Genomic DNA, 25,283 nt, shown 5'->3' with positions numbered 1-25,283 from the left:
CGATTCTAGTCTATTACATCAAAGTCATATGAATTTTGGTATCATCAAAACAAGGATTAGGATATTCCACAAGGTTCCCAACATTTCTTTTCTTTTATCTTTAGCCTTTTCTCTACCAATAAGGCAACTAATTGTTGAAGCACGTCTTACTACAGCTTCTGGACGTGAAACTGTCGGATATGATCCATCTTCTTCGCTCCTTGTTCTTTTTGAACTGCCCAACCTTCATGAATGTTATCTTCATCTCCCACTTGAGATGATAGGCTCATAACTTGTTAAAAAATCTCCGGGTTAGGAAACTTAGAAGCTCCGTAAATTGTTTGAGCCTCCCTTTCAACATCTCGGTTAGACATTCCGCTCATTTTTCGACCATATGCTTCCTTGTATGCACCAATCCACTTGGTCACATTTGCATTGAGTTGTTTATAATGATTTCTCAATGAATTTATTTGCCTAGTCGTGGATTGTTTGCTTGTGCTTCTTGATACAAATCTAAAATGAGTTGTCATAACGCATCACCTTTTTGGTTGGTGCAAACAATTAGATTCTCACTAACTATACACCAAGAAGACAATAGTGCTATGTCTTCTTGATCTGTCCAACCTTGTGGACCGAGGTAAGTGTTTGTGCGTATTTTTCGAACCTTTTGACGTGAGCTTTGAGGAATATTTTCAGAGGTTTGATTATATTCAGGGATAGAAAATTCAGTGATATTTGGTGAAAATTGGAAATTCATAGCAGTTTCAAACTACGTGAATCCCTCGAAATTTGGGACATTTTCGAGGCTTGTATAATAATCGTTTGATGGTAAGAAATTTTGAGAGTTTGAGAAACAAAATCTTATTGGTATCTATAGAAAATAGATAAATATGAAATTTTTGCAAGTGAAAGTGATATGTTATATGAAGAGAAAATGAGAAAATTATTTTGTGTGTTTAACTATGTCAATATTGTTGTCTATTTTTAAATAATAAAAAATAAATTTTTTAATATTTTTAAAATAATCTAATATACAAAATATATACATATTAATATCCAAAAAATTTAATCCGTCAATCAAAATATGGCATGTGACATTATCTTATCTTAAAAGATAAGATACTAATAAAAATATAATATGTGGCATTATCTATAAAAAAGAGATAAAATAACTAATAATAGTTATAATAATTAAAAACAAAACAAAACAATTAAAGGATGCAAAAAGACAAATGATTCAACAAAGGTTGGGGTCAATCCTCTATGCACTATGAACGGTCTAATCCTATTAGTTTGAGTTGATTTTTTAATTATTATTTAAAATTTGACATGACGGTTGACCATATTATAATTTGGGCGTTACTAGACCAACATAATTAAAAATAAAAAATAAAAAAATCTACAATCTATTCTTGTGACTCTTTGAACTCTTGATTGGCCGCATCGTGGTCTCATGACAATCAAAATGAGACATGCGGTCTCTCTGAACGCTTGATAAGAAATTAGCCACATGTCATTGTTTCATTGGTTGTGTGTATTTAAATTTAGATATTAAGATAAAATCTTAATTAATATTTTCTTACACACTTTATTATATATATCAAAATTCATAATTTTAATTTATCTATAAATAGAGACATCATTTGTTATATTTGTACACACACTAAAATTTAAGCTTTCTCCATTTTGCAATAGGATCCCATAATTTTTTTTTTCCCAAATTCTCACATTTTCTCAAACTCCCAATGTTATGTTGTTATCATAATCTTGAAAATATTGATAGCGAAGTTTTTCGAATCTGGTTAGAACCCTCAATTTTCATACGATCTCACTCGTGAAAATGTCCACCCCACAAACATAAACATTTTTAATGGTCCGAAAGGTTGGAATGATCAAGAAGATTTAGCACTCGTGTATGCTTGGTGTAATACATTTGGAAAATGTATGAAGAATCTCGATCGACAACTCGCGGTTAATGGGAGAGGAAATAATCGTGGAATCATTGAGAAATCGTTACAAGAGGTTGAATGCCAATGTAACCGAGTGTGTGGGTGCATACACAGAAGCAAATGGTCGAAAAAGAAACGACATGTCTGATGCATATGTTCAGAAGGAAACTTAAATTTTTTATGGATAAACTAAGTTTACGCACCATGAGATTTTTGAAAAAGTCATGCATCCTCATTCGAAGCGGGAATTAAAGTTGGGCGGTGAACGTACGCGTGCCTCGTGCAGTCGATGATGATGATGTTGAGAAGATCACGACATTTCAAAAAAAATAAATCACCGAGGAAGATGAGAATCTAAACAACTCCACCTTATAAACTCTTGTTAGTGAAACTTCAATAATCTGTCGTCCTACTGGTAGTGATAAAGTAAAAGCAAAAAGAAAAGGAAAAACAAAAATGTCACAATAGTCAGTTATTTTTGAGGATTTTACTACATAATTTCAAGCGATAATGATCGCTCGTGAGAAGGAACCAGATGCAATTAACAGAATGAGAGAATGAGAGATATTAAGATGCAATCCACTTTGATGATGTCAAAATTGAATGTGTTTAATACGTTTCTGGGTAAAAACAACTTATCTTCTCAAGAAGAGTCTATGAAAAATCAACTCATGGCAAAATTATTCCCATAATGATCTTTACATCTATGCTTTATTTTAGTTTTCATCAATGGTGTGATGTCATTTGACATTTCATGTAATTTTATCTCCAAGATGTTGAATTTATGTATTTTCAATTTTAGTTTATGTATTTTCAATTTAAGTGATGTGATTTTAATTTATTTCGTTTTGTATCCCACTGTTTTTTTTTTCCATTCAAACAATTGTCACTGTAAATGCTTTATTGTGATTGGATTCCACTAGCTAGTTTTCATCAATTTGTGGTGTCATATGATTTCATGCAATTTTATCTTCAGTATGTTAGATTTATGTAATTTCAGTTTATGTATTTTCAATTTAAGTGGTGTGATTTTAATTATTTTTTTTCGTTATGTATCCCACTATTTTTTTTTCCATTCAAACAACTGTCACTACAAATGCTTTATTGTCATTGGATTCCACTAGCTAATATTTCACCAACTATTCCACATTATTGACCGATATAAACTTTTATATGTTCATCCAACTGTCACCGCAAAAGCTTTAATTATTGTCCTTCGATTCCACTAGCTACTCTACATTATTGACCGACAAAAGTTTTAATTATTCATGTAGGACAGTAGCTACTCCACGTTATTAACATTTGATTCACTAAAGTTTTAAATGTTGTTGGACAAAAGTTATTGGGATAAAATAAAGATGAAATTATTATCCTCATACACTAGCTACTCCACGTTATTGACATTGAATTCCACTAGCAATTTCTATATATTTATATTTACAAGTAATTGAAATCATCAAAACACTAGCAAAATTACAAAATGATAGACTTAGTATCGAAAATAAAAAACGAATTTGTATACAAAATTGACGGTTTAAAAATTTCGTCGGACGATCATACCGCGGTATACCGATATATACCGATACCGCGGTATATGCCGAAAAATCGGTATATACCGTTGTTCCGGTATATACCGAAAAAACTCGTATACCGTCAAAATAAATTATATATGTATTTAATTAGTGGTAAATTATTAAAAAGTTTTTTTTCATAATTACTAAAAAATTAATGACAACTTATAAAATATATATTTATTAATAATTAAAAACATGTAAATAAATTGAATAAATATAAAATAAATTGCATCTATGTTATTTAACTAAAGGACTTTGAAAAGTACAAGTATATTACATAACTATACAATTATGAGCTACATATATATCTATATTTATATGTCTACATACTATAATTCTAATTCTAGAATAACTATATCTCTAGAATAAGTTACATTCATGTTATAAAAAAATAACTAATAGATAATAATAAGTCATAAGTAAAATTTGAAAAGTAAATAAATTGAGTAAATATAAAACTCAAACAATAATTACAAGCTTTACTAGGTTATTGATGAAACTAGAATATCAATATATAGTCAATTATAATATATAACTATATAAGTGTGAGCTATATAGTTATATTATATATGTAGACTATAAAATATATAACTATATAAGTGTCAATTATTCGAGTTAATCACAAAATTTCGTATTCGAATATCAAAAATTTGAATTTAATACCAAACTAAACCAAAAATATTTGATTCATTTAATTAAGGGAAAAAATATAATTATGTTATTTTTCAAATATAAATAAAAGCAATTAATATCAAACAATGAAATACTTACTATATTTTCATTAAATTATTATTCAATACTCATTAAATCCTTGAATATAAATAAAAACAATATAATGTATTATTTAACAATATATCTCATAAAAAGATAAATAATAATATAACTATTTATTAAGTATTTGATACATAATATATATAATTTCATTGTTATCTAAGTTGATAATTTAACTTAATTATAGTGTACTAAAATATTTTAAAAGTTATAGGGTTACGTATATATTATGTTATATATAAAAAACTATATACGTATTATATATTATATATTAATATATTAATATTAATATACCAATAATTTCGATATACCGTATGGTATGGTATACCGACTTTCGGTATGGTATACCGCATTATCGGTACGACAACGGTATGGAAATTGTCATACCGAAATTTTCGGTATGCCGAGCTTCGGTATACCGAAAAGTACGGTACGGTAACGGTATGAAAATTCTCATACCGCAATTTACGGTATGGTATACGGTATGACGAAAAATTTTCGGCATACCGTACCGATCCACCCCTAATCAAAACCAAATCTTTCCCGCACATACATTTACTTGTTATTCAGTTAATGGTAGTTTTAGAGATGGTAGTGGAGAAAACAAAAATAAAAAAGAAGAAATAAATAAGTGAAACTAAATAAAATTATTTTGGATAGGACGACCCGCCCGGCCCGGATAAAAATGGACAAATAAATAAAAAAAATAAAATAAGTAAGGTGGAAAGAAAAGCCCGAGTAAACAAAGAAAAAGTTTGGGCCCGCCCGACCCACGCCCGATCCGAATTGTAGTTGTTTCTAAGAAAATTCAACGGGTCGAACAGTCAAACCCACACAAGACCCGAATATAAATGCCATTTCCGTCTTCCCTGAAAACATCTCTCATGTCTCTCTCTCTACAATCCGCAACCAGAAACGAGGATCAACAACATTATTTCAGGGTTCTAAGAAAATTCAACAATCAGGTCGAACAGTCAAACCCACGCAAAACCCGAATATAAATGCCATTTCTCTCTTCCTTTTTCTTCTCTCTACAATCCACAACCAGAAATCAGGATCAACAACTTATTCGGGGCAATTGATTGATCCCTTTAGGAAAAAGATAAAAGTCACGCCGTTAGAAATTACAATCTTATCGCCATGTCGATGTCTGATTCCGATACGTCGTCGCAGGGGAGCGAGTACAAGAATTTTCGCCAAATTAGCCGCGATAGTAAGTCAATTTTGCATCGCTGGGTTGGAATTAGTTGGTTTGTGCGTGTGATTGGGTTGAGTGAGACGCTGTGGTACTTTTTTTTTTTTGTGTATGACTTGATCCCAATGTAGTTATATACTTTGATTTTGAATTTAATGATCATGTAACATCAATTAAATTATTAGGGAAGCAAAGATTGTTGTTTAGATTGGAGGCTTAAGAAATGATTTAGATTGACTGAAAAACCTACGTGCAAGTTTTCAGTTTGAATAATTGATGGATATATTTCTAAGATTATACATTACTTATAATTCTGTTTTGATTTTCATTTGAGGCAGAGTGTTAAGGGCACCAAAGTTCCTTGCAGTTGCTTTTAGAACAAGTTGTCGTTTTCTGTTACAACTAGGAATGGCTCTGTGATACTTATCATGAACAGCTTTAGCACGGGTCTATTGTTAATTATATTGTTCAAATTTGAATTTGCACCATAATGCTTTAACAAATGAGTTAGAATCTTAAAAATATGCTATAACTATGCTGTATCATTGGCAACATTTGTCTTGCCTTGTCAGCACTCTTGACCATGAAGATAACTTGATAAGTAATGCAGGTCCAAAATTAGTTCACAACTTTTAGAATGAAGTTGTGTCTTACTATTAGAGAATTAATTTAGAGTTTTCTAATATATTGATAGATTTATGTCAGCAATCTTGACCATGGATATATCTTGATAAGAATGCAGGTCCAAAATTTGTTCACAACTTTTAGAATGGAGTTGTGTACTCTTATCATTAGACAATTAATTGAGAGTTTTATAATATATTGATAGATTTTAGATGTCGGCATCTCCAATTATTCAAGATCATTACTTTCTGACACAAAAAGGATACTATGTTTCAGTACATCATTTTTCATTTATTGTTCACTAGACTCTTCTAGGATCAGAAAGAGTGTAAACTGATTATGAAGGTCATGGAAATCAATTGACATGGTAGAGCAGGAACTTTTTTGTAACATAACGTCGTTTATGTGTAAAGCATGTTTCTCAGAAAAAAGTGTTCGGAGGAGTGGAAGCCTTTCGTATGTCCACTCACTGGGATATGCTTGTACTCCTTTTCAGAATATATTGCCGATCCCAAATTTTATTTTGAAAAGAGAGAAAATGATCATCCTATTAGGAAAGAAAACAGCAGTGCATTTTAGGACTTTGCCTTCCCAGTGCTCATGAAAGACACAAATGGAATAGATTGCATAAGCTGAAAGTTTGACTACTTATTTCAGACATATTTGAGCTATCTGACTGTCTAATTTGTTTCATATTTGAGCTATCTGGTTGTCTAATTTGTTTCTATGCTTTAGTTACAGATTTCACTCTTTTATCACTTGTAGAAACCTTTTGCTTGCTAAACAAATCCTGAATAAACATATAAGATAGCACAATTAATTCCCTTATATTTCTTAATGTGTTGATGCATAGATTCAAGAATATCATTGAGCACCAGAACTTAGAATTTTCTGAAGGTTCAGTCTGTATCAGTTTTTTCTACTGGTCACTTGTAGAAACGGCTGGGTTGCTATACAAATTCTGATAAAATACCACTAGTAAGATGGCCAACTTAACCGCCCTATAGTTTTTAGTGTCTGTTGATGCATAGATTGCTAAATTGAGCAGCAGAACTTGAATAGCTTCTGAGCTTCAATCTGTATCAAATTTGTTCTACTGGTCACTTGTAGGAGCAGTTGATGCTATATATTTCCTGATAAAACACCACACCACGATTAAGATAGCCAATTCAATCACCCTATTGTGTGTGTGTGTGTGTGTGCTTTTCTTTTCTTTTTCTTTTTTCCTCCGTCTGTTGATGCATCAATGAAGAATACCATTAAGCTCCAGAAGTTAAAAACCTTCTGAAGCTTCAGTCTGTATCAGTTCCTTTCTACTACCCACTTTTAGAAACAGTTGATTGGCATTGCTAAACAAATCCTGATAAAAAATCACTGATAAGGTAGGAATCGAATCTTCCTATAGATTTAACTTCTGTTGATCCATACATTAATAGCTATCATTGAGCTTCAGTCTGTATCAGCTTTTTCCTACTGGTACAACATTAGATGATTTTTTAGTTCATATTTTCTGGTCCAGCAATCCGAATTTGCTAATCTCTTTTATCAGCTTCTTATGACTGGTGTTATGTTATGTGTGCTCATGTAATGGTGTGGACCAGTGTGGTTCATAGTTTGTTCTATGAAAATCTTTCTTAGTGGTGGTTATTATTGAAGGATTAGCATGCTGCATGTATATATATTTTGTTCTCTGTAAGTTCTCTAAAATTGCTGATTTCTGCTATGCTATATACAGGATTATTATATGAAATGCTCCGATCAGCCAAAACAGGGGACTCAAAGTCAAGTTGGAAGGTAGAAAAGACTACATATTTCTCTTACATTGAGAGAGTTGATCAGATTTTCGGTGTGGGTAATTGGGATTGCTAGGGCTTCTCTTCTCCATCAATCCATTACATCTCGAGTAGTTGTATAAAGCCTAAGGCCTCAAGTTTTTGTCTTATAGAAATCACAAGAATCTTCTGGAAATTTTCGATATTTATGTGTGCAAGTTCATATATAACGTATGTAATAGAGGTTGTGTGGTGTATTGAAGGCTTGGGAAAGAAAATAAAGTAAAATCCTAGGCTCGTTGCAATAACGAATCCAATCAGAGGCTGTGGTTTGGAGCAGAGGCTTCTGTAGTTAAATTGGTGTGGAGCAGAGGCTTCTGTCGTTAAATTGTTATTAGGGTTCTCATTTATTTCAATCTTTTCTTTCCAATGGTCACTATATTCTGTCATTACAAGGGTATTGATGATTTTTTCTTTTATATTTTCTGCAGTGACCTTTCCCCCCCTCAAATACCTCTCATCTGTGCTCATGATCAATTTAAATCTTTTGATACTAGTCAAATTTCGTTGGCAAAAAGTCCCTTTGACTGAAATCATTCAGCATCAATCACCTTATATGAAACTTTAACTTACTTGATCCAATTCAATTCACAACCTCTTGAGATGTGTTGGTTTTATTGTGCCATTATCTCTAACTCTATTGCAGAAAATGGTAATCTACCAACTATTTATGTTAGCGGGAGAAGCCAAAGTCTTATTTGACACTTGAAAATAACCATAGGCACAATTTATAATCAAAATTTAGTTGTTAATGAGAAAACATATTTTTTGGGTTGAGATTTCCCTTTGATCTATCATGTGATGCCCCTTAGTCCTTAATGTTCTATAAGTTTTGTCACTTCCCTGTTCTGATACCTTGACATGTAGGTACTCATCATGGACAAATTAACAGTTAAAATAATGTCTTACTCGTGCAAGATGGCAGATATCACAGAGGAAGGAGTTTCATGTAAGAAATATAAGGCCAGTTTAGAGATAAATTGTATCTTTCTTCATTTTATACTTGACACCATTGTTTTCTTTTTATTGTTCTCTTACATCTCTGCCATGATATTATCTCTATACATGGGCATGACGATATTTTTCATAATGGATTTATTTATGTGAGTGCTTGGAAGTTACTTGCATTACTTGCAAAATGTTTCATCAATATGCATCTAACCCCTATAAAACTCAGAGCTCAGATTGTGATAATCTAATAATATAATAGCAACATGTTAAGAACAACAACAGCAGCAACAACAACAACAACAATAATGATAAGATTTAACAATGGTAAGGTTTGTTGGTAACACTATTTCAGCCAATAATTTGAACAGTAATTTGTCAATTCTCATCTGAAAGATAGTGAATATAAATATTGATATGAAATTCACAGAACACAACTTGTTGAAACTTACTTGTTTATAAAAGCAGTGACTTCAAATCCATATTCTTTTTAACTAAAATTGCTAACCAGATATTTCAGGTACTAAATGTTTCTTTGTGGTAGCAATTTAATAGGCTACTTGACTATCTGGCCTCTAGAATTTACATGCCCGTGCCATTCTCACGACTTATGTAGTTTCTCCGATTTGTGCATTGAATATCTATTCATAAGAATGTCTTCATATGCCTTGCTATGAAAACATAGTCTGATGTATTGTCTGTATGCTTAGACTAATAGAAAAGCTCTGAATGTGTAGTGATCTTTTGGTCTGTGCAGTTTTTATTGTTATAAGTTGGTGGAAGCATTATGAGTTAGTTTGTCTGGACTCCATGTTTAGTATAATCTGTAACTGTTTTCTGGAAAGAAGAAACATGCATTTGATTGTTCCCACTTGCAATTCACTGCTTTATAATTTTTATGGAACAAAAAGTAACCTAAAGTAACAATGTTCTCTGGCTTGTCACAGTGGTGGAAGATATACACAAACGAAGACAACCTTTGCCATCCATGGATGCCATATATTTCATCCAACCAACCAAAGAAAAGTATGGGAGTTCACCTTTTTATCATCTGACTTTGGTTTTAGTATCATCCTGATAGTGAAAGGCTATAGGGCTTGCAAAATAATTTGAACAAGTAAGCCAATGAGCTCAGAGCATCCTTGCATGAAAGTTACTGGACTCTAATATAGCAAGTGTGTTGACAGCCGCAAAAGTTGTTCATCATATATCAATTCTCCTTTTTCATTTTCTTCTTCTAACTATTATTGCTACTACTGAGTGGAGATGAATTAACATATAATTTATGGCATTTTTGTAGCTTTATAGTGCATGATTTTGTTAGCAGGAATTATAGAACTGGGGATCTAGAAGTAGGCTGTTTGATGCCATTATGGTCATGTGGTGCTCGTCTTTCCAGAGAGGATAATCGTTCTGTATATTTCAGAGAAATCTACCCATTTTCTCCATTTTGTTCTGCCTTTGATCATAATGAATTTGTGCTGCCTTCAATTAGGATAGCAAATACCAAAGTTATGGTTGTGAGGGAGCAGAATCACGATATCTTGCTTGTTTAATGATAGTACTGAATTTTAGGTTCAATGATTTTGAAGATATGTACGTCGCAGAACTTTGGCACCCTTCTAATTCCACTAGTCTGATATAGTTGCCCATATTTGGAAGATTATTGTGGATTCTAGTTAAGATTATCTTTTACCATATGATCACATCCAAAGACTCCCATGTGATAACTGATAAGTGTTGCATGTGAAAGCAGGCAGGGTTAGGTTACTGAACTTAATATGGTGTTAGGACAGATGTCATGCATCCTTCTGTGGGGAAAAATGATGAAAAGCAACTAAGGAAAATCATTGTCCTAACTGCCTGTCTGTAGGTGCACCATGCATTTTACTCTAGCTAAATAATAAAGAGCACCAATATTGAGGTGTACACTCTGTGTGTGTGAATAATACATGCAACCTCTTTGCATTTAATCACAATATGTCCATATAGAAAGATTTTTCTCTCAAATTGAGACTTCTACAAATTTTTATTTGATATTTTTTTTCAACAATCACGACACGGAGAATGCAATGATGTTAGGAGTATTATGTAAATTGAAGGTGCTACGGTAGTGTTTATGATAGTAGGGGTAAGAAGTGGCAAAGGCAAGTCTCTTCTTAGGTATGTGATCTATCATACGTGATGGCTTGAAGTAGTATTTGTTTCTCCTACCCAAAAAAAAATAAAAATGTAGCTGGTCACCTGCATGCTTGTGTTGGCCTAACAGTAGAGTGGTTAATGCTTGAGGCAGAAGGTCCTAGGTCCAAGTTCACCATCACACGATCTTTTAAAATATTTATTTCTCCTACCCAAAACAATGTACCTGGTCACCCATGAACTTATGTTTCATTCCCTATCTTACATATTTTATTTGAGTCTTATTTGACATTGACAAAATTATAAACTGATTTTTGCTGTATTATATGGACGATAATGAACCATATGTGATAATGGTGGTGAATCAGCTGGGGTCTTGATGTTCAACGACATAGGTGAAAATTAAGATGGTTTTGTTAGCTGTATGTCTGCTGTGTTTATATGGGGTATGTGGCTATACATTCTAATACACCTTTCTGTGTTCCTAATGATGAACATTCAAGAATATAATATAAGTACCACTCTAGGAATCCAAAATTGCTGATGCTGAAAAAGGTATTATTTCCTGAATAATTTGTCCTCTTTGGATTAAGAGGTCTATTGTAGGATTAGGTCTTCTGATATCATAAAATAATACTCCCTCCGTCCCATTGATAATGGTTCATTACTGTTCGGCACAATTATTAAGAAGAAGAGTGATTAAAGGATAGAAGTGATAGAAAGTGGTGGAGTCCACAACTTTTTGTGAGAGAAGGTGGTTTTCTTTTTTGGAACAGGCCATTATCAGTGGGAAAGACAAAAAAGGAAAATGAGCCATTATCAACGGGATGGAGGGAGTAATTTTTTATAAGGATCTTACTTGTCATTTTCAACTTTATATAGTCAAAATTTCATTTAGGTGTAGTTTTTCCTTCTTGAGAATGTACCTGCTATATAATTTAATTTTTGGGTTGATTTAATTTTACTGGGATCTTTACTGTTGCCTATACTATGGATAGATCAAAGATTAATTTGATTTTTGCTATATCGGCCATTGGTTCTTACAATGTAAACTCACAGATGAATCAACGCATATGGAATCGAACATCAATATGTTAGCTTGATCAACCTATGAACTTATGAAGTTTTAGACTTTTAGGGGAATCTCTACTCCAACAAAAGCTGAGGAAAATATTTCACCTGCATTATTTCACTTTTCTTTCCTTTCTCACTTGTTCTCAATTTTAAGGGTTATGTGATGTGATGCCCTAGATATGATTGTCAATATAATTTTATTAGGGTGAAAATCCTCGATCAGACAAGGTAAGAAACTAATTACTCTTTAGCTAGGCATGAAAATACTGGGATTTAATTTCTTTTAGATAAAAAGGAGTGGAAAACTCCTCTTATATGCCAACTGGGGCAAGTGCTGACCCTATTAGGGCCCCTTGACATGGTAAAAATACAAATAGCTTGTGTATCCTAAACAAGCTTCAGGCTTTCATTCCTGGCTTAAAGCTGCCTAGATGTCAAATTCTTTTGTATAGTAATATGACCTATGTACAAAGAACTTAGAGGTTGCATTTTGCACCCGCTAATCAGTCAATTTTTATTACCATAGTAGGTTTTGCTCTACCTTACCACTATCTACTTGCACAATGCAGCGCTGCATTGTTGTCTACATGTGTAAAAAGTTTTTACATGGGCTATTTGGAGGTTGCCGAAGTTGGAAATCATATCTACACCCGAAACTTTTTTTAGGAGAGATGTGTGATATAGGCCAAATTTTGATCCCTTGCTTGGCCCTTCAGAAATTGCTCTCTTCTTCCTCATTGAATTTGGATGACTAATGTACTTTAGCAATATTTCTAAGAAAAATACTCAAGTGATTTTATTTATTTGCATTTTGTGGTTGAATGCTGCGAGAGCTTTATATGCCAAAGGTCAGCAGTTCAAGCATGAGGAGGGTTATTAAAAATTTGCTCTTTGAAATTTTGAACTTTTTGATGTTGATTACACAATTAATGCTGTGGGTGCATAGAGCCCTTCAACTCAAATATTCCTTCTAAATTTGTCTTTTATGTTTTTGTTTGTAAAGTTCTTGTAGATAAATAATGTTTGTTGTTCCTTATATGCCTCTCATTCTTGCTCTTATCCTTCATTTTCTTGATGCTGCAGCATTGTTATCTTCCTTTCTGATATGTCTGGAAAATCGCCATTGTACAGAAAGTATGTCAAATATTCTATCCTTTCTTTTTTTAGTTGTTCCTCTACAATTTTATGGAATCCTTCCGACTTACATTTCCAGAGTTATCTGTGGCTATTGCTGTAGAAAAAATAATTGGGCTCATCATTTCTCTGTTTTATCTACTTTTTTTTCCTGCCATTAGGGCATTTGTCTTCTTCAGTTCACCTGTTTCCCGTGAATTGGTTGCCCAAATAAAGAAGGATGGAAGTGTTTTACCTCGCATTGGTGCCTTAAGAGAGGTTACCCATTTCTTGTCCCTTTCTTTTCTATCTCTATGTCTATACACATTATACTAAACGTAGATCTGGTATTTATTCTTATTTTGAATCTGAAATTTACAGATGAACTTGGAATATTTCGCCATAGATAGCCAGGTATATAACCTTTAGACATTTATGTGGAAGTTCTTGTATCTAGCATTCCCATAATCATTTTACTACTCACAAGAAAAAAAAGTTTATTCTGATTTAGTTGAATGGTTTGATAACCAAAGATGTAAAATAAGTCATGCTATATCAAAGGGTGACCATTGTGTATTTCAAACTGTTCCTGCTGCATGGTGCGAATTTCAGTAATAAATGCAATGGATTCTTTTAACAACTGGCTAATACTTCAGGGTTTCATCACTGACAACGAGAGAGCCCTTGAGGATCTCTTTGGGGATGAAGAAAGCTCTCGCAGAGGTGATGCATGTTTGAATGTGATGGGGACACGAATAGCTACTGTATTTGCTTCTTTGAGGGTATGCCATCTGAAGCTCAAAAGTGTTGGCCTATAGGATTAGCAATTTCAGAGTGAAGACCTCTATTGTATTGTGATGTGACAGGAGTTTCCATATGTGCGTTACCGTGCTGCTAAATCCCTTGATCCTACTACAATGACCACCTTTCGTGATCTAATTCCTACAAAGCTTGCTGCTTCTGTTTGGAACAATCTGATGAAATATAAAGCCAACCTTCCTAATTTTCCCCAGTTAGAGACATGCGAGCTGCTTATCTTAGATAGATCAGTAGACCAGGTTTGTAGCTATTCCTGCCCAAAATCTCAAATACTCAAGAGTTCCAGTTTTCTTTTTCTAGTATGACATACTTACGTTTCATGTTCAGATTGCTCCGATTATACATGAATGGACATATGATGCCATGTGCCATGATTTACTAAATATGGAAGGAAATAAATACATCCATGAGGTAGTATCTCTGAGATCTTACCAGTGTGTTTTATGAAAAAAATTCAAAGTTCTTCAGCGATGTTAAGTAAACTTATTGGTCAGGTTCCAAGCAAGACAGGTGGTCGCCCTGAGAAGAAGGAGGTTCTTTTGGAGGATCATGACCCTATCTGGTTAGAGCTTCGACATGCACATATAGCTGATGTACGTATGGAGAATCCTCCTATATTTTTAGTGATAAGTTTTGCAGAGATTTGACTCAATTGCTATATTTACTTTAATCAATTATCAGGCAAGTGAGCGGCTGCATGAGAAAATGACAAACTTCGTATCTAAAAATAAGGCTGCACAAATTCATGGCTCAAGGTTGGTTAGTTATGTATAATATATATTTTGGTTGCTTCCTGAAAAAAATATAGAACGTATGTCAACTCTTAATTTGAAATAGCCTTGGCTCGGAAAATTTACTTGTTGGGGAGTTAGCTATTTAATCTCTCAACTTATAATTAAATATATATTAGATGTCTTACTAGTTTACAAGGGACTTTTAACCTATATTAAATTTTCTTGTTGGGGACGCTTTTTTTTTTTTTTTTAGTGGTGTAAAGATATAGCAATACTTTGGTTTGGGTAGCTATTTAAATGCATAATATCTAAGGCTATTGTTAGTGTTCATTTATTAGCTAGGATTTAACCCTCATCATTTAATTTGTACACGATGGATATTTTCAATGATGTAGTTTTATATCAATTGGAACTGTTAGCCTCGGTCACCTCGTTAGACTGTCCCACACTCTTTCCTTCTCAATTTGAATGTGGATTTAAATTGTTTTGGAGCTTTGGGTTGGGTTAAAGAGCTGAAGGTTTTACATATCTCTGTTTTTCTAATTAAAGTTGTGTGTTGTGTGTGTGTGTTTTGAGAGGTTGTCATGCATTTAAAAGTTGTCACGCACTTAAAGGTTGACAGTTTGAACCATCCAAGTATCACAACAGTGAAGTCTGATTATGATTATCAATTTGGAATGGCAAAATCATAGCAAGGTGTCAACTATGTGGTCTTAGTTTCATGGAGTACACGTTTAATTATATGGCTGTATCTAGATGTATACCTAGAAACCTTAATAATTCCAAAAGTTCTTGTCTCACTTTTTCCTGCTTCTGTATTGTAGTAATGAATAAAGTATGTATGTCCTGCTAGTCCTGGTTTATGTGTATCTATTATGTAAGTTAAATATGCAGATCTGGTGGTGAATTGTCTACTCGGGACTTGCAAAAGATGGTTCAAGCTTTGCCTCAATATAGTGAACAAATTGAAAAGCTATCCCTCCATGTTGATGTGAGTCTCAGTGTATTCCTGGCTGAAACTTTTTAATGCTTTTACTTGACCATGTTGTCACATGAGAAGTATTTTTGTAACCATCTGCTGAGGTATTATTTTGAAAGATAGTTATGCTATATATTTCACCATGTTCGTTCATAGTCACTCACAATGACTTGGCCAGAAAGTGTTAGTAATGCTTACTATATATTTCACCATCTGCTGAGGTATTATTATGTTTGCTCGTTTGATTGCATTTTAAAGCTTAACAGAGAAAATATTGTAATCAGGATCTTGGAGAAGCGAATAAGTTACAGTAAGCTTGAGTTAAGAAATCATATAAGCTTGTGAGTCCATCAGTTGATACATAGATGGAATAATTCCTTTTCATAGTGAGACTCCTTTGATCAACTCCAAAAACTATTGAGTCGTTTATTTAAATATTATAACTTATACCGCTTGTGCTGGATAAGCTTGATTGTTAAAGATTATTGTTGAATAAACGTAAGCAGCAGATCTGAGATCTGTATATTGACTCCAAAAATAGTTAATTATTTTTATTTTTGTTTCTGGGTTGACTAGTTTCTTATGTGTTCTTCAGATTGCAGGAAAAATTAACAAAATTATCAGGGAATCTGGGCTTAAAGATGTTGGTCAACTAGAGCAGGATCTTGTTTTTGGAGATGCAGGAACCAAGGATATTATTAATTTTCTTAGAACAAAAGAGGTGAGTGGTGTTTTAACTTTTTGCTGAAAAGGTGAAGAAGCTTATCTGTTGTTGATGGATGCAATATATAATGATCAATTGTTGGCAGGATGTATCGCGTGAAAATAAATTGCGATTATTGATGATTTATGCTGCCGTATATCCTGAGAAGTTTGATGATGATAAAATCTCAAAATTAATGGAGGTTAGTGCTAAACTTTAATTTTAACTTTATCAGTCGAGGGGCCCTGATGCCTCGTAACCTTGCGAGTGTAAACTCTTAATTCTTGTTAATCTTAACTGCAGTTTCCACTGGTTGTTAATACATTTAGGTGATGTCAATTGTGCTAAAAAAAATTAAATAGCCGTTATAGAAAGGATTATATTCACTACTTCTTTCAGAATATGCTTTTACTTGCCTTTATCATTTACCCTTGTTTAGTCAAACTAAACCCCATACGGTACTGCATAACTCATGTATACAGTTATGTAAACGCTCCCCCATACCAAATCAGGTAAATTCCTGTACTCAGTCCAATAGGTACCCCTCTTTTGTCAACTTTCCAACCACCTGATCCACCTTTGTGTAAAACCCCTATCCCCAACCGTGATAGTACGCTTTGAGTCTTATCTTTAATTTTATTTATCATTATTTTTAATTAGTCTTTCTGTTGGTTAGTTTATTTCTTTCAGCTGTCTTTTAGTTGGAATAAAAGCCCATGCATATAGCGTATGGGCTATTGGAGTTAGGGTTTATTTTTAGTGTATTTATAGTTCAGTTTTCGGTAGGAGTCAAATCACTTTTGACATCAGATTAGTTTGTTACAGCTCTTTGGCTGTAGGCCTCTGTGGAGGAGTTTTATCTTTCAATATTACTCTTTTGGTTCCTGCGTTCATTCTGTTCCTTTGCCTTCGTTCTGTTCTCTGCGTTATCTCCACCTTCACTCTATCAGCCCGCCCCTTGTTTAAACATGCTCACACCCACTGCACTTGTAAACACCTACACCTTCACTCTATCAGCCTGTCCCTTGTTTAAACATGCTCACACCCACTGCACTTGTAAACACCTACAGACTCTACACCAGTACACCCTTTCATGCAAACTTGCACCCCAACCTCCCCTCATGCAATTCCCATTTAACCGACTAAATTATGTAGCATGATGCACAACCTTTCACAAAACCTCAGAGTAAAGTTGCGATCCTTCGTGTAATATTCTTTTTTCTTTTCTAAATTTTATTCACCAAAAACACTTGCACCGTAGGGATAACATGGTCTATTGAATTCATGTTCACATGATATGAATTACTCTGGGGTCATGTTTAGACAATAAGAATTACCATTGTGTTCATATTGCGTGAGAAATATTACATGTTTTCTTCATAAACATGCATTTCTTTGACATGAAAGAAGTCCGGTTACCCTAGAGTTCCAGGGATGCATCCTGACAGCGTAGTTTGCCTTCCTGAACCAAAGATGATGGATTGGTGTTTCTAGTTTGCATATAGCTTTTCTAGTTTGCTAAAACTGGCAATTTCCACTACTGCTGTTCTATCTTAACCTTGATCAATGTAATACATTCCATGATTTTCTGATAAGTAACCTGGAATCATGATACAACTGTAGAATCAACTACTGCCTCAAAGATGATTTGTACCATCTTTCTCACTATCCACATCTCAAAGATCAAGAATTAGTCTTGAAAAAATCATACCGTTACTTTGAGAGACCTACTTTTAGTCCCCTTGTCTCAACTGTTGAAAAACATTATGAAGGCTGAAGTAGTGCTGCTTCAAATTCTCTCGTGTAGCCCAAGATACTATGCAAATTCTCTGGACATGACTTTGTATCATTCATGCAATATTTTGCTTTAATCTTTCAGATTCTTGCCGCCCACTTGTTCTTTTTTTTATTATTCTATGTAACAGACAGGCTGTATGTTTTTAAGTCTAAATACCTTCCTTGAGGTGGGTCATGTGGCTGCAGCAATTAAGCAATTTGGTAAAGCTTTAATATGAAAACTAATATCATGTTTCACAAAATGCAGCTTGCTAGACTACCACCAGATGATGCGACAGCTGTTTATAATATGAGATTGCTTGAATCATCATCAGATCACAAAAAGAGCTCAATTGTACCATTTTCTCTTAAGTTTGATGTCCACAAGGTAGTGAATACAAAAGTGATTGTGCTATAGTAGCCATACATCTGATAGCAGAGTTAATTTTTCCGTTCTTTCTATGTTTTCAGAAGAAGCATGCTGCCCGAAAAGACAGACCTGGTGAAGAAGTGACATGGCAATTATCACGTTTTTACCCTGTTATAGAGGTAAAACTACAAATTATGACTTTGTGAAGTTGGGGAGGTGTATGGTATCTCTAGCTCTCAGATGATATTGGATGAGCAATGCAGTTGAAGCTCATATGGAGATATGAATGAACTGTTTTTCCGTGAAGAAGCTTATTAATAAATTAAGAATCTCTCTCTCTTTTGAGCTCTATTGGTAGAAGGAACCATCATTCTGCTACCTTAAAGATTTGCCTCAGCCAGATTATACTCTGCTGAATGAGCTTAAAAAATCCATCAAGTCATATAGCAACCTGCTCATGAGATTGGATTTCAAATGTTCTCGTTTGAGACAAATATGTTGAATTGTGTTTTTTTTTTGTCCCATTAATATTCTGAACAGTATATGTACTATAGTCCAGGGCCATGAATGGTTGACATCTTTTATAATAATCATGATTGAAGTTTGTAAAGAAATAAAGACCTTACCACCCAGTCATGGCTTGAATTATAGATTTCGACAAAGTTCATCATATTGCAGTGACCCATTAATCCAGTGAAATTTTCAATTTTAAGGTGTATGTGGATGAAAACTAGTTGTAATACTTATTGGAGTGCCATGTAAAGTCTAATGTAAATGTATTGTCCTACTTAACTGGTTCCTGTTGCCTTGCAGGAGCTTGTGGAAAAACTTAGTAAAAGCGAACTACCTAGGAATGATTATCCATGTATGAATGAACCTAGTCCAACTATTCATGGATCCTCTCAGGCTGCAGCAGCAAGGTCAGGTAACATCCCAACGCCCCATTCAAAGAGATCAAGGAGAACAGCAACATGGGCTCGTCCACGAAGCTCTGATGATGGGTATTCAAGGTATCTATCGAGGCTTGCTTTTGTTATTTGACTCTCAATTTATCTCTGGTGGTTATTGCAAAATAAAATTTAGCTTTATCATGGTCTTTGAAGAATGTCTAATGCTATATCTTGTTAAGTTCAATATGCTTGTGCATTTAGTCTCTTAACTTATCTTTTCCATGTACTCTACCTGATGCTTGCCCATCATTTCACCTTGAAATTATATTGTGTCTTCGTTTGTTTGTTTCTTGTAGTGATTCAATTTTAAGGCACGCTTCTAGTGATTTCAAGAAGATGGGTCAGCGGATTTTTGTGTTTATTGTTGGTGGGGCAACACGTTCTGAGGTAATATTTAAGTTGTGCTCTGTTTGTGTGTGTCTTGTTTGTTTCTAAAATTTGTTTCCCTGCAGTTACGAGCTTGTCATAAATTATCAACAAAGTTGCAAAGAGAAATTGTTCTAGGATCATCCAGTCTCGACGATCCCCCACAATTTATTACGGTAAAAGACCTCATTCTTTTCTACTATCTATGCATATCATCTCCTTTAATTTGTGTTGTTGCATTCATCTAGAAGGTGCATTCAACTGTTGAGGCAATGACTTGACTCCTAGGTCTGGTGTCTAATTCTGAGATGAGTCCTGTAGAGTGGCTATGTTTTGTTCGTAGAATTGAATAACCTATATGCTAGGAACGTACATGGGACTGAATTCACAACATAAGTTGCACTGAAGTGGATGATTGTATGTGTTCCTTATTCATGAATTCTATTTTGATAGAATTAAGGTCGAAGATGAACTGAGAAGGGAAGGATAATATAAATAAACTCCTCAAACAAGGTCAACAGCGAGAAGCTGCTCACAAATAGTATGTTTTAATTCTGATAAACCTACTCACACGATAAAGACTCCATTAAATAATAGAAAGGAACCCTAAACCTAGGAAAAGCCCATCCATGTACAGTCCTTGACCCCAAAACATAACAAAACTAAATACTCCCACTGTCCGCAAAGATTGTATGCTTTCCTTTTTTTGGAAACTATTTTAAACCTTATTCACACTCGATATTTATCTTGGTCCTTGAATATATGTGCGCCACAGCCTGCTAACAATAGCCTTCCCCCTCCCCTCCCCTTCCCCCCCACCCCCACCCCCCACCACCCCCCCACCCCCCCCCAAAAAAAAAAAAAAAAAAACAGCCTTGTCCACAAGGAAGAAGGTTGGAAATTGACCTTAAACATCATCAATGTCCATCCATGTAGCTTTGTCAACCGGTTACCCTTCCCACTTAAGTAACACCTGCTCAACACTAGTACCATTGCACTGCACTAAGCGCATTTGCAGCACCTTCTCCAAATCCTGCGGCAAAGTCAGGGAAGTTGTTGCAGACCCAATTTCCTTCTTCAAAAGGGACACATGGAAGATGGGGTGTACTTGACAGTCCGAGGGAAGTTTCAGTCAATATGCCACAAGACCAACATGACCTTCAATCTCAAACTGCCCGAAAAGACGGGAAGCAATCTTCTGATTCATGTGAATATAGTTTAGATTGATGGACCGTCGCCGGTGCTATGGGGCGCTGGGAGCTCTTGAGAGTTTCCAGAAAGAGGCGCCTAGGTTATGGGGCCGGCTATGAATTTTTTCTACTCCTAAAAACCCTAATTTTAACCTAATTTTAATTGGTCAACAGGTCAATGGGTTGGGTCAACGGGTTGACTGACCCATAAAACAAGTTGAGGGTTAAAAATCCGCCATATCCCTGCCATAACCGCCATGGCGGCCGCCACAACCCGCCATGGCAAAACTCCCATGCCATAGGATTCTTATGGCGATTTTATCCATAACCGCCACCGCCATCTGCCATATCCCTGCCATGGCGGAAATTTGACAACACTGACGGTAGGGACGGAATTTCAGATAACCTAAATCATCAACCTGAAATTCCACATTGCGGAGATGTTTATTCGCCTCATGAACCATCCTTTCTTGCGCGCGCTGCAAATGGAACCTATGGTGAGAAAGAATCTCATCCTGAGTCCGTAGTGTATCCTTTCTTGAACTAGCGTCGGGGTAGTCTGCCATAGAGAACCTCAAAAGGTGTGGTACCCACAGCTGTATGAAAACCTGTATTGTAACAAAATTGTGCCCATGATAGCCATTTACTCCACTGCTTCGGCCTTTTAGAAGTAAGACGACGAAGATAAGTTTCTAAGCACCTATATAGCACCTCCGTCTGGCAATCGGTCTCACGATGGCTGAGCTCATACAAAGTTTCATACCTGCTGTCTTAATAACTCCTTCCAAAAGGAGTTGAGAAATACTGGGTCCATATTCGAATGCCATGAAGGCAAACAATTCCCTTTGCAAACAGCTCGGCAACCCTCCCGTGTGGTGAGGGAATGTTGTAAAGGTTAAAAATGACTATGCTTGGAAAAGCAATCCACCATGACCAAAACACAATCAACGCCCGCTGACATAGCAACCCAATCATGAAATCGAAGCTGACTTCTTCCCATACAGCAGTGGGATGGGTAAGGGATTCATGAGACCTGCAGGGGACTTAGTCTCATATTATTATGTTGACATGTTTCACAAGCAGAGACAAACTGCATCACGCGCTACATCATGCCGGTAGCTAACCTCCTGTAGGTTCGGTTGGCACCTGATGGTCCACCAGTTGGGGGTGAATGGAACTCATTGAGGTGTTTCGGAATCCAACCAATGTGGAAGGCAAGACGAGGCATCCTTTGTAAAGGAAACCATGCACAAGGGAGTAGTTCGTCGGACCTCAAGAGATGCAATAATTTTGGATCCGCCCGGACGTTATTTCGCAGTCCTGCCCAATCAATCCACCTGGGAAGAGAAATGGCTGTCAATTCCGCCTCCTTGTCGCTGCGGGAAAAGGCATCCGCTGTGCGATTCAGATTGCCTTACTTATATACAATCGTGAAGTTGTAGCCTAACAAAGTTGTAGCCAATTCTTCTGTGCCTGAGTAGTTAGCGTTTGTGATAAGAAGTGGCGCAGGCTCCTTTGGTTAGTGCGTTCCACAAAACAACGACCAAGGAGATAGGGGCGCCCATGCTGAACAGCAAGCACTAAGGCCATTAATTCCTTTGTGCACGCCAATTTAGAAAGCAGTCGACTTGACGTAGTCTTACTAAAATAGGCGATAGGCAGCCCATTCTGCATAAGGACGACCCCAAGGTCCTGGCCCGAAGCATCACATTCTACCTCGAAATCTTGAGCAGGCCAATGTAAGACTGCAGAATGGGTCCATTTGAACACCTTTATTGGAGTCAAGATGTCCCAAATAATCGACCTCGTGTGCACCCAACATACAATTTTTTTGGATTAATGACTAAGGAATGGTCATGGAGAACTTCCAACACCTGTCGAAGATGGACCCAAATGTGTTGTCCAAGAAGGGCTGTAGATGAAAATGTCGTCGAAGAAAACTAGGATGAACAGCCTAAGATACGGACTAAAAATCTCGTTCATGAGGCTCTGGAAGGTAGCCGGAGCATTGGTGAGGCTGAATGGCGTTGGAAGGTAGCCGGAGCATTGGTGAGACCTAAAGAAGCCAATCAAGAAACACCCTAGATCAAATCTACATTAGTAAGTGGAAAACATAACAGTTGATGTGAAAAATTTCATCATTCAAATGAATAGGGACATCCTTACACATCCACCCAGCCGTAACTTGAGTGCTGTCACTCAAGATAATGGAGGAAGTAGCAGCATGATCGATGGGCAATTTCAGTTGTTTAACCATCCAATCCGAGAGGAAACAGTGTCTCGCACCGCTGTCGGCCATAATTAGGAGGTGATTATCCACAACACGAACAAAGAACTTCATGGTGGGGTCCATCGAATCCAAACGAGGTCAGCTCAAAAAGTTGGAGCTGTTGAAGGGTGACTGCATCCTCAGTAGGCTGCGAATTCTGCTCACTTGATAGGAGGTTGTGTTGGGTGTGGCATCAGTGTCAAATCCTCCAAGTCATTGCAAAGGAGGACGCTCAACGTCTTAGGGGGCAGTGATGCAGGAATCCGAAAGACAGGCCACAACAGAAACATGTGCCGCCCGGCAGCAAGATGTTTCTGAATATCTGATTGAGGCAATCTGTGAAAGTTCATTGCCATGATAAAATTTGTCAGTGGCAGCAAGGGGGTTGAATTGGAAGACAATGAAGCTGAGGTCGGCGGACTTGTGCTGCACTGAGGGTAGACGGGGCATGGCGTCTGTACCAGAACAGGTGTAACACGGTTTGAAAACACAGCCGGAGTAGAAGGTTGTTTGCAGCACCGCACTGCTCGTACTGCCGAGGGATAATCAACGAGGGTATTGTCCTGTATCCGCTCACGTATTGAATGCTCTATGCCACCCAAAACCAGCCAAACATTTGTTCATCACAGAGGTCAGGTTATTGGGTCATGCGGCCTTCGAAGGTGGCAATATGATCGTCCAAGGAGCCCATTTGAGGGAATAGAAACAAGGCCTTGTAGGTTTTGAGTGTAGTGGCATCTCCAAAGCGCACCAATAATGCTCGGGTAAATTGCTGCCATGCAACCAAGGCATAGCCGCACCAGACATAGCTATAATGGCGAGCTACAACTTCTGATCTGCAGCGACGTGGTGAATGAGAAAATATTGATTAGCCCTTGTGATCCAGCCCACCAGGTTGGAACCATCGAAAACAGGTAGATCCAATTTCTGAAGCAGAATTGTATTCTTCTCAGTACCTGGAGTTGGTTGCGCATCCACGACGATGAGGTTGGGGTGAGGTCTGTCCGGAATAATCAGCTGCTTCTTGGTATTGGAGACAGCAGCCAAGATGGCAGCTAACTGAGTTTCGATGGGGGAATGGTTGGATTCATCTGGGGTAGTGAGGGTCATGAGCGAAGTCTGCAAGTCCACAACCCCCTTCTCTAAGTGCTCCAGGTGAACTTCGTTGCTTCTCGTCGGAGTAACCATGGGAGGTTGGACCAATTAATAGAGTAAAGGTGGAAGACGAATTGAGAACAGAAGGATAATATTAACTGAACTCCTCAAACGAGGCCACCAGCGAGAAGCTGCTCATGTGTGTGTATGGTCGGCTGAAAGACAAAAAATTAGTTGTACATTCTGTATATGACCTGATGCGTCTGTAGCCTTCATATGTCCCTATATTTGGGTTCTTTTGCTTAAATGTTGTGAACTAGCACACTCATCCAAACATATTAATGTGCTATAATGGTTAAGATAGCATGTTTAAAATCTATTAGGTTGGGGGTTCGAGTTACCATGTAGGGGAAATAAATCTTAATTTTTTTTTTAAAAATACAAAAAAACTAGCAAAGTAATGGCCTTGTGATTCTTTCTCTTTTACAGAAGCTGAAGTTGTTGAGTGCAAACGAGTTGTCATTGGACGATCTCCAGATCTAGATATTTACTGGTGGTGAAGCTGGATATGCAATTTTAAGCTGACCTGCTTTGCAATTGTAATCATATGAACATGGTATTATGCTGCGTCCCACTATTCTTGTATTTTCCTCTCACCGTGGCGTGCACAAAATGGCTCTGTGGCAGTTGTGTTGTAATTTATTTGTCGAGGCTTTCTGGAAATCCATTCTGTGTCACAGTGTAAGTATACTATCTTTTCGCGTTAGAGTGGAAATTTTTTGCAGTATACCTTTGCACGCTACCCCATTCTTTGCTTCTCATCACCCCCTTACG

At 36.1% G+C, this 25,283-nt stretch overlaps 1 protein-coding gene across 1 annotated transcript; it reads left to right on the top strand.

The window, feature by feature from the left end:
• Positions 1-5,131: 5,131 nt before the first annotated feature.
• Positions 5,132-25,236, top strand: LOC130992818 (SNARE-interacting protein KEULE-like). The gene is made up of 21 exons (XM_057917568.1): positions 5,132-5,486; positions 7,828-7,886; positions 8,792-8,873; positions 9,820-9,898; positions 13,169-13,219; positions 13,381-13,477; positions 13,580-13,612; positions 13,855-13,980; positions 14,065-14,256; positions 14,345-14,428; positions 14,512-14,610; positions 14,699-14,772; positions 15,646-15,742; positions 16,326-16,451; positions 16,540-16,635; positions 18,478-18,597; positions 18,681-18,758; positions 19,393-19,589; positions 19,826-19,916; positions 19,982-20,071; positions 24,939-25,236. The coding sequence occupies exons 1-21, from the start codon at positions 5,414-5,416 to the stop codon at positions 24,990-24,992; spliced, it is 1,998 nt and encodes a 665-aa protein (XP_057773551.1). The 5' UTR covers positions 5,132-5,413; the 3' UTR covers positions 24,993-25,236.
• Positions 25,237-25,283: the final 47 nt, after the last annotated feature.

Source organism: Salvia miltiorrhiza, chromosome 7, assembly GCF_028751815.1.
Source record: "Salvia miltiorrhiza cultivar Shanhuang (shh) chromosome 7, IMPLAD_Smil_shh, whole genome shotgun sequence".
In the NCBI taxonomy this organism is placed as follows: domain Eukaryota; kingdom Viridiplantae; phylum Streptophyta; class Magnoliopsida; order Lamiales; family Lamiaceae; genus Salvia; species Salvia miltiorrhiza.
The sequence above is the reverse complement of the archived record's forward strand: the minus strand, read 5'-3'. Positions and strand labels throughout refer to the sequence as shown.

What these genes read in the sequence shown, in the direction of transcription:
- LOC130992818 (XM_057917568.1), top strand. Translation starts at nt 5,414, where the DNA reads ATGTCGATGTCTGATTCCGATACGTCGTCGCAGGGGAGCGAGTACAAG. An exon ending in ACTCAAAGTCAAGTTGGAAG is followed by an intron (nt 7,887 to 8,791) that starts GTAGAAAAGACT and finishes CTTGACATGTAG; the next exon opens with GTACTCATCATGGACAAATT. An exon ending in GCACAAATTCATGGCTCAAG is followed by an intron (nt 14,773 to 15,645) that starts GTTGGTTAGTTA and finishes TTAAATATGCAG; the next exon opens with ATCTGGTGGTGAATTGTCTA.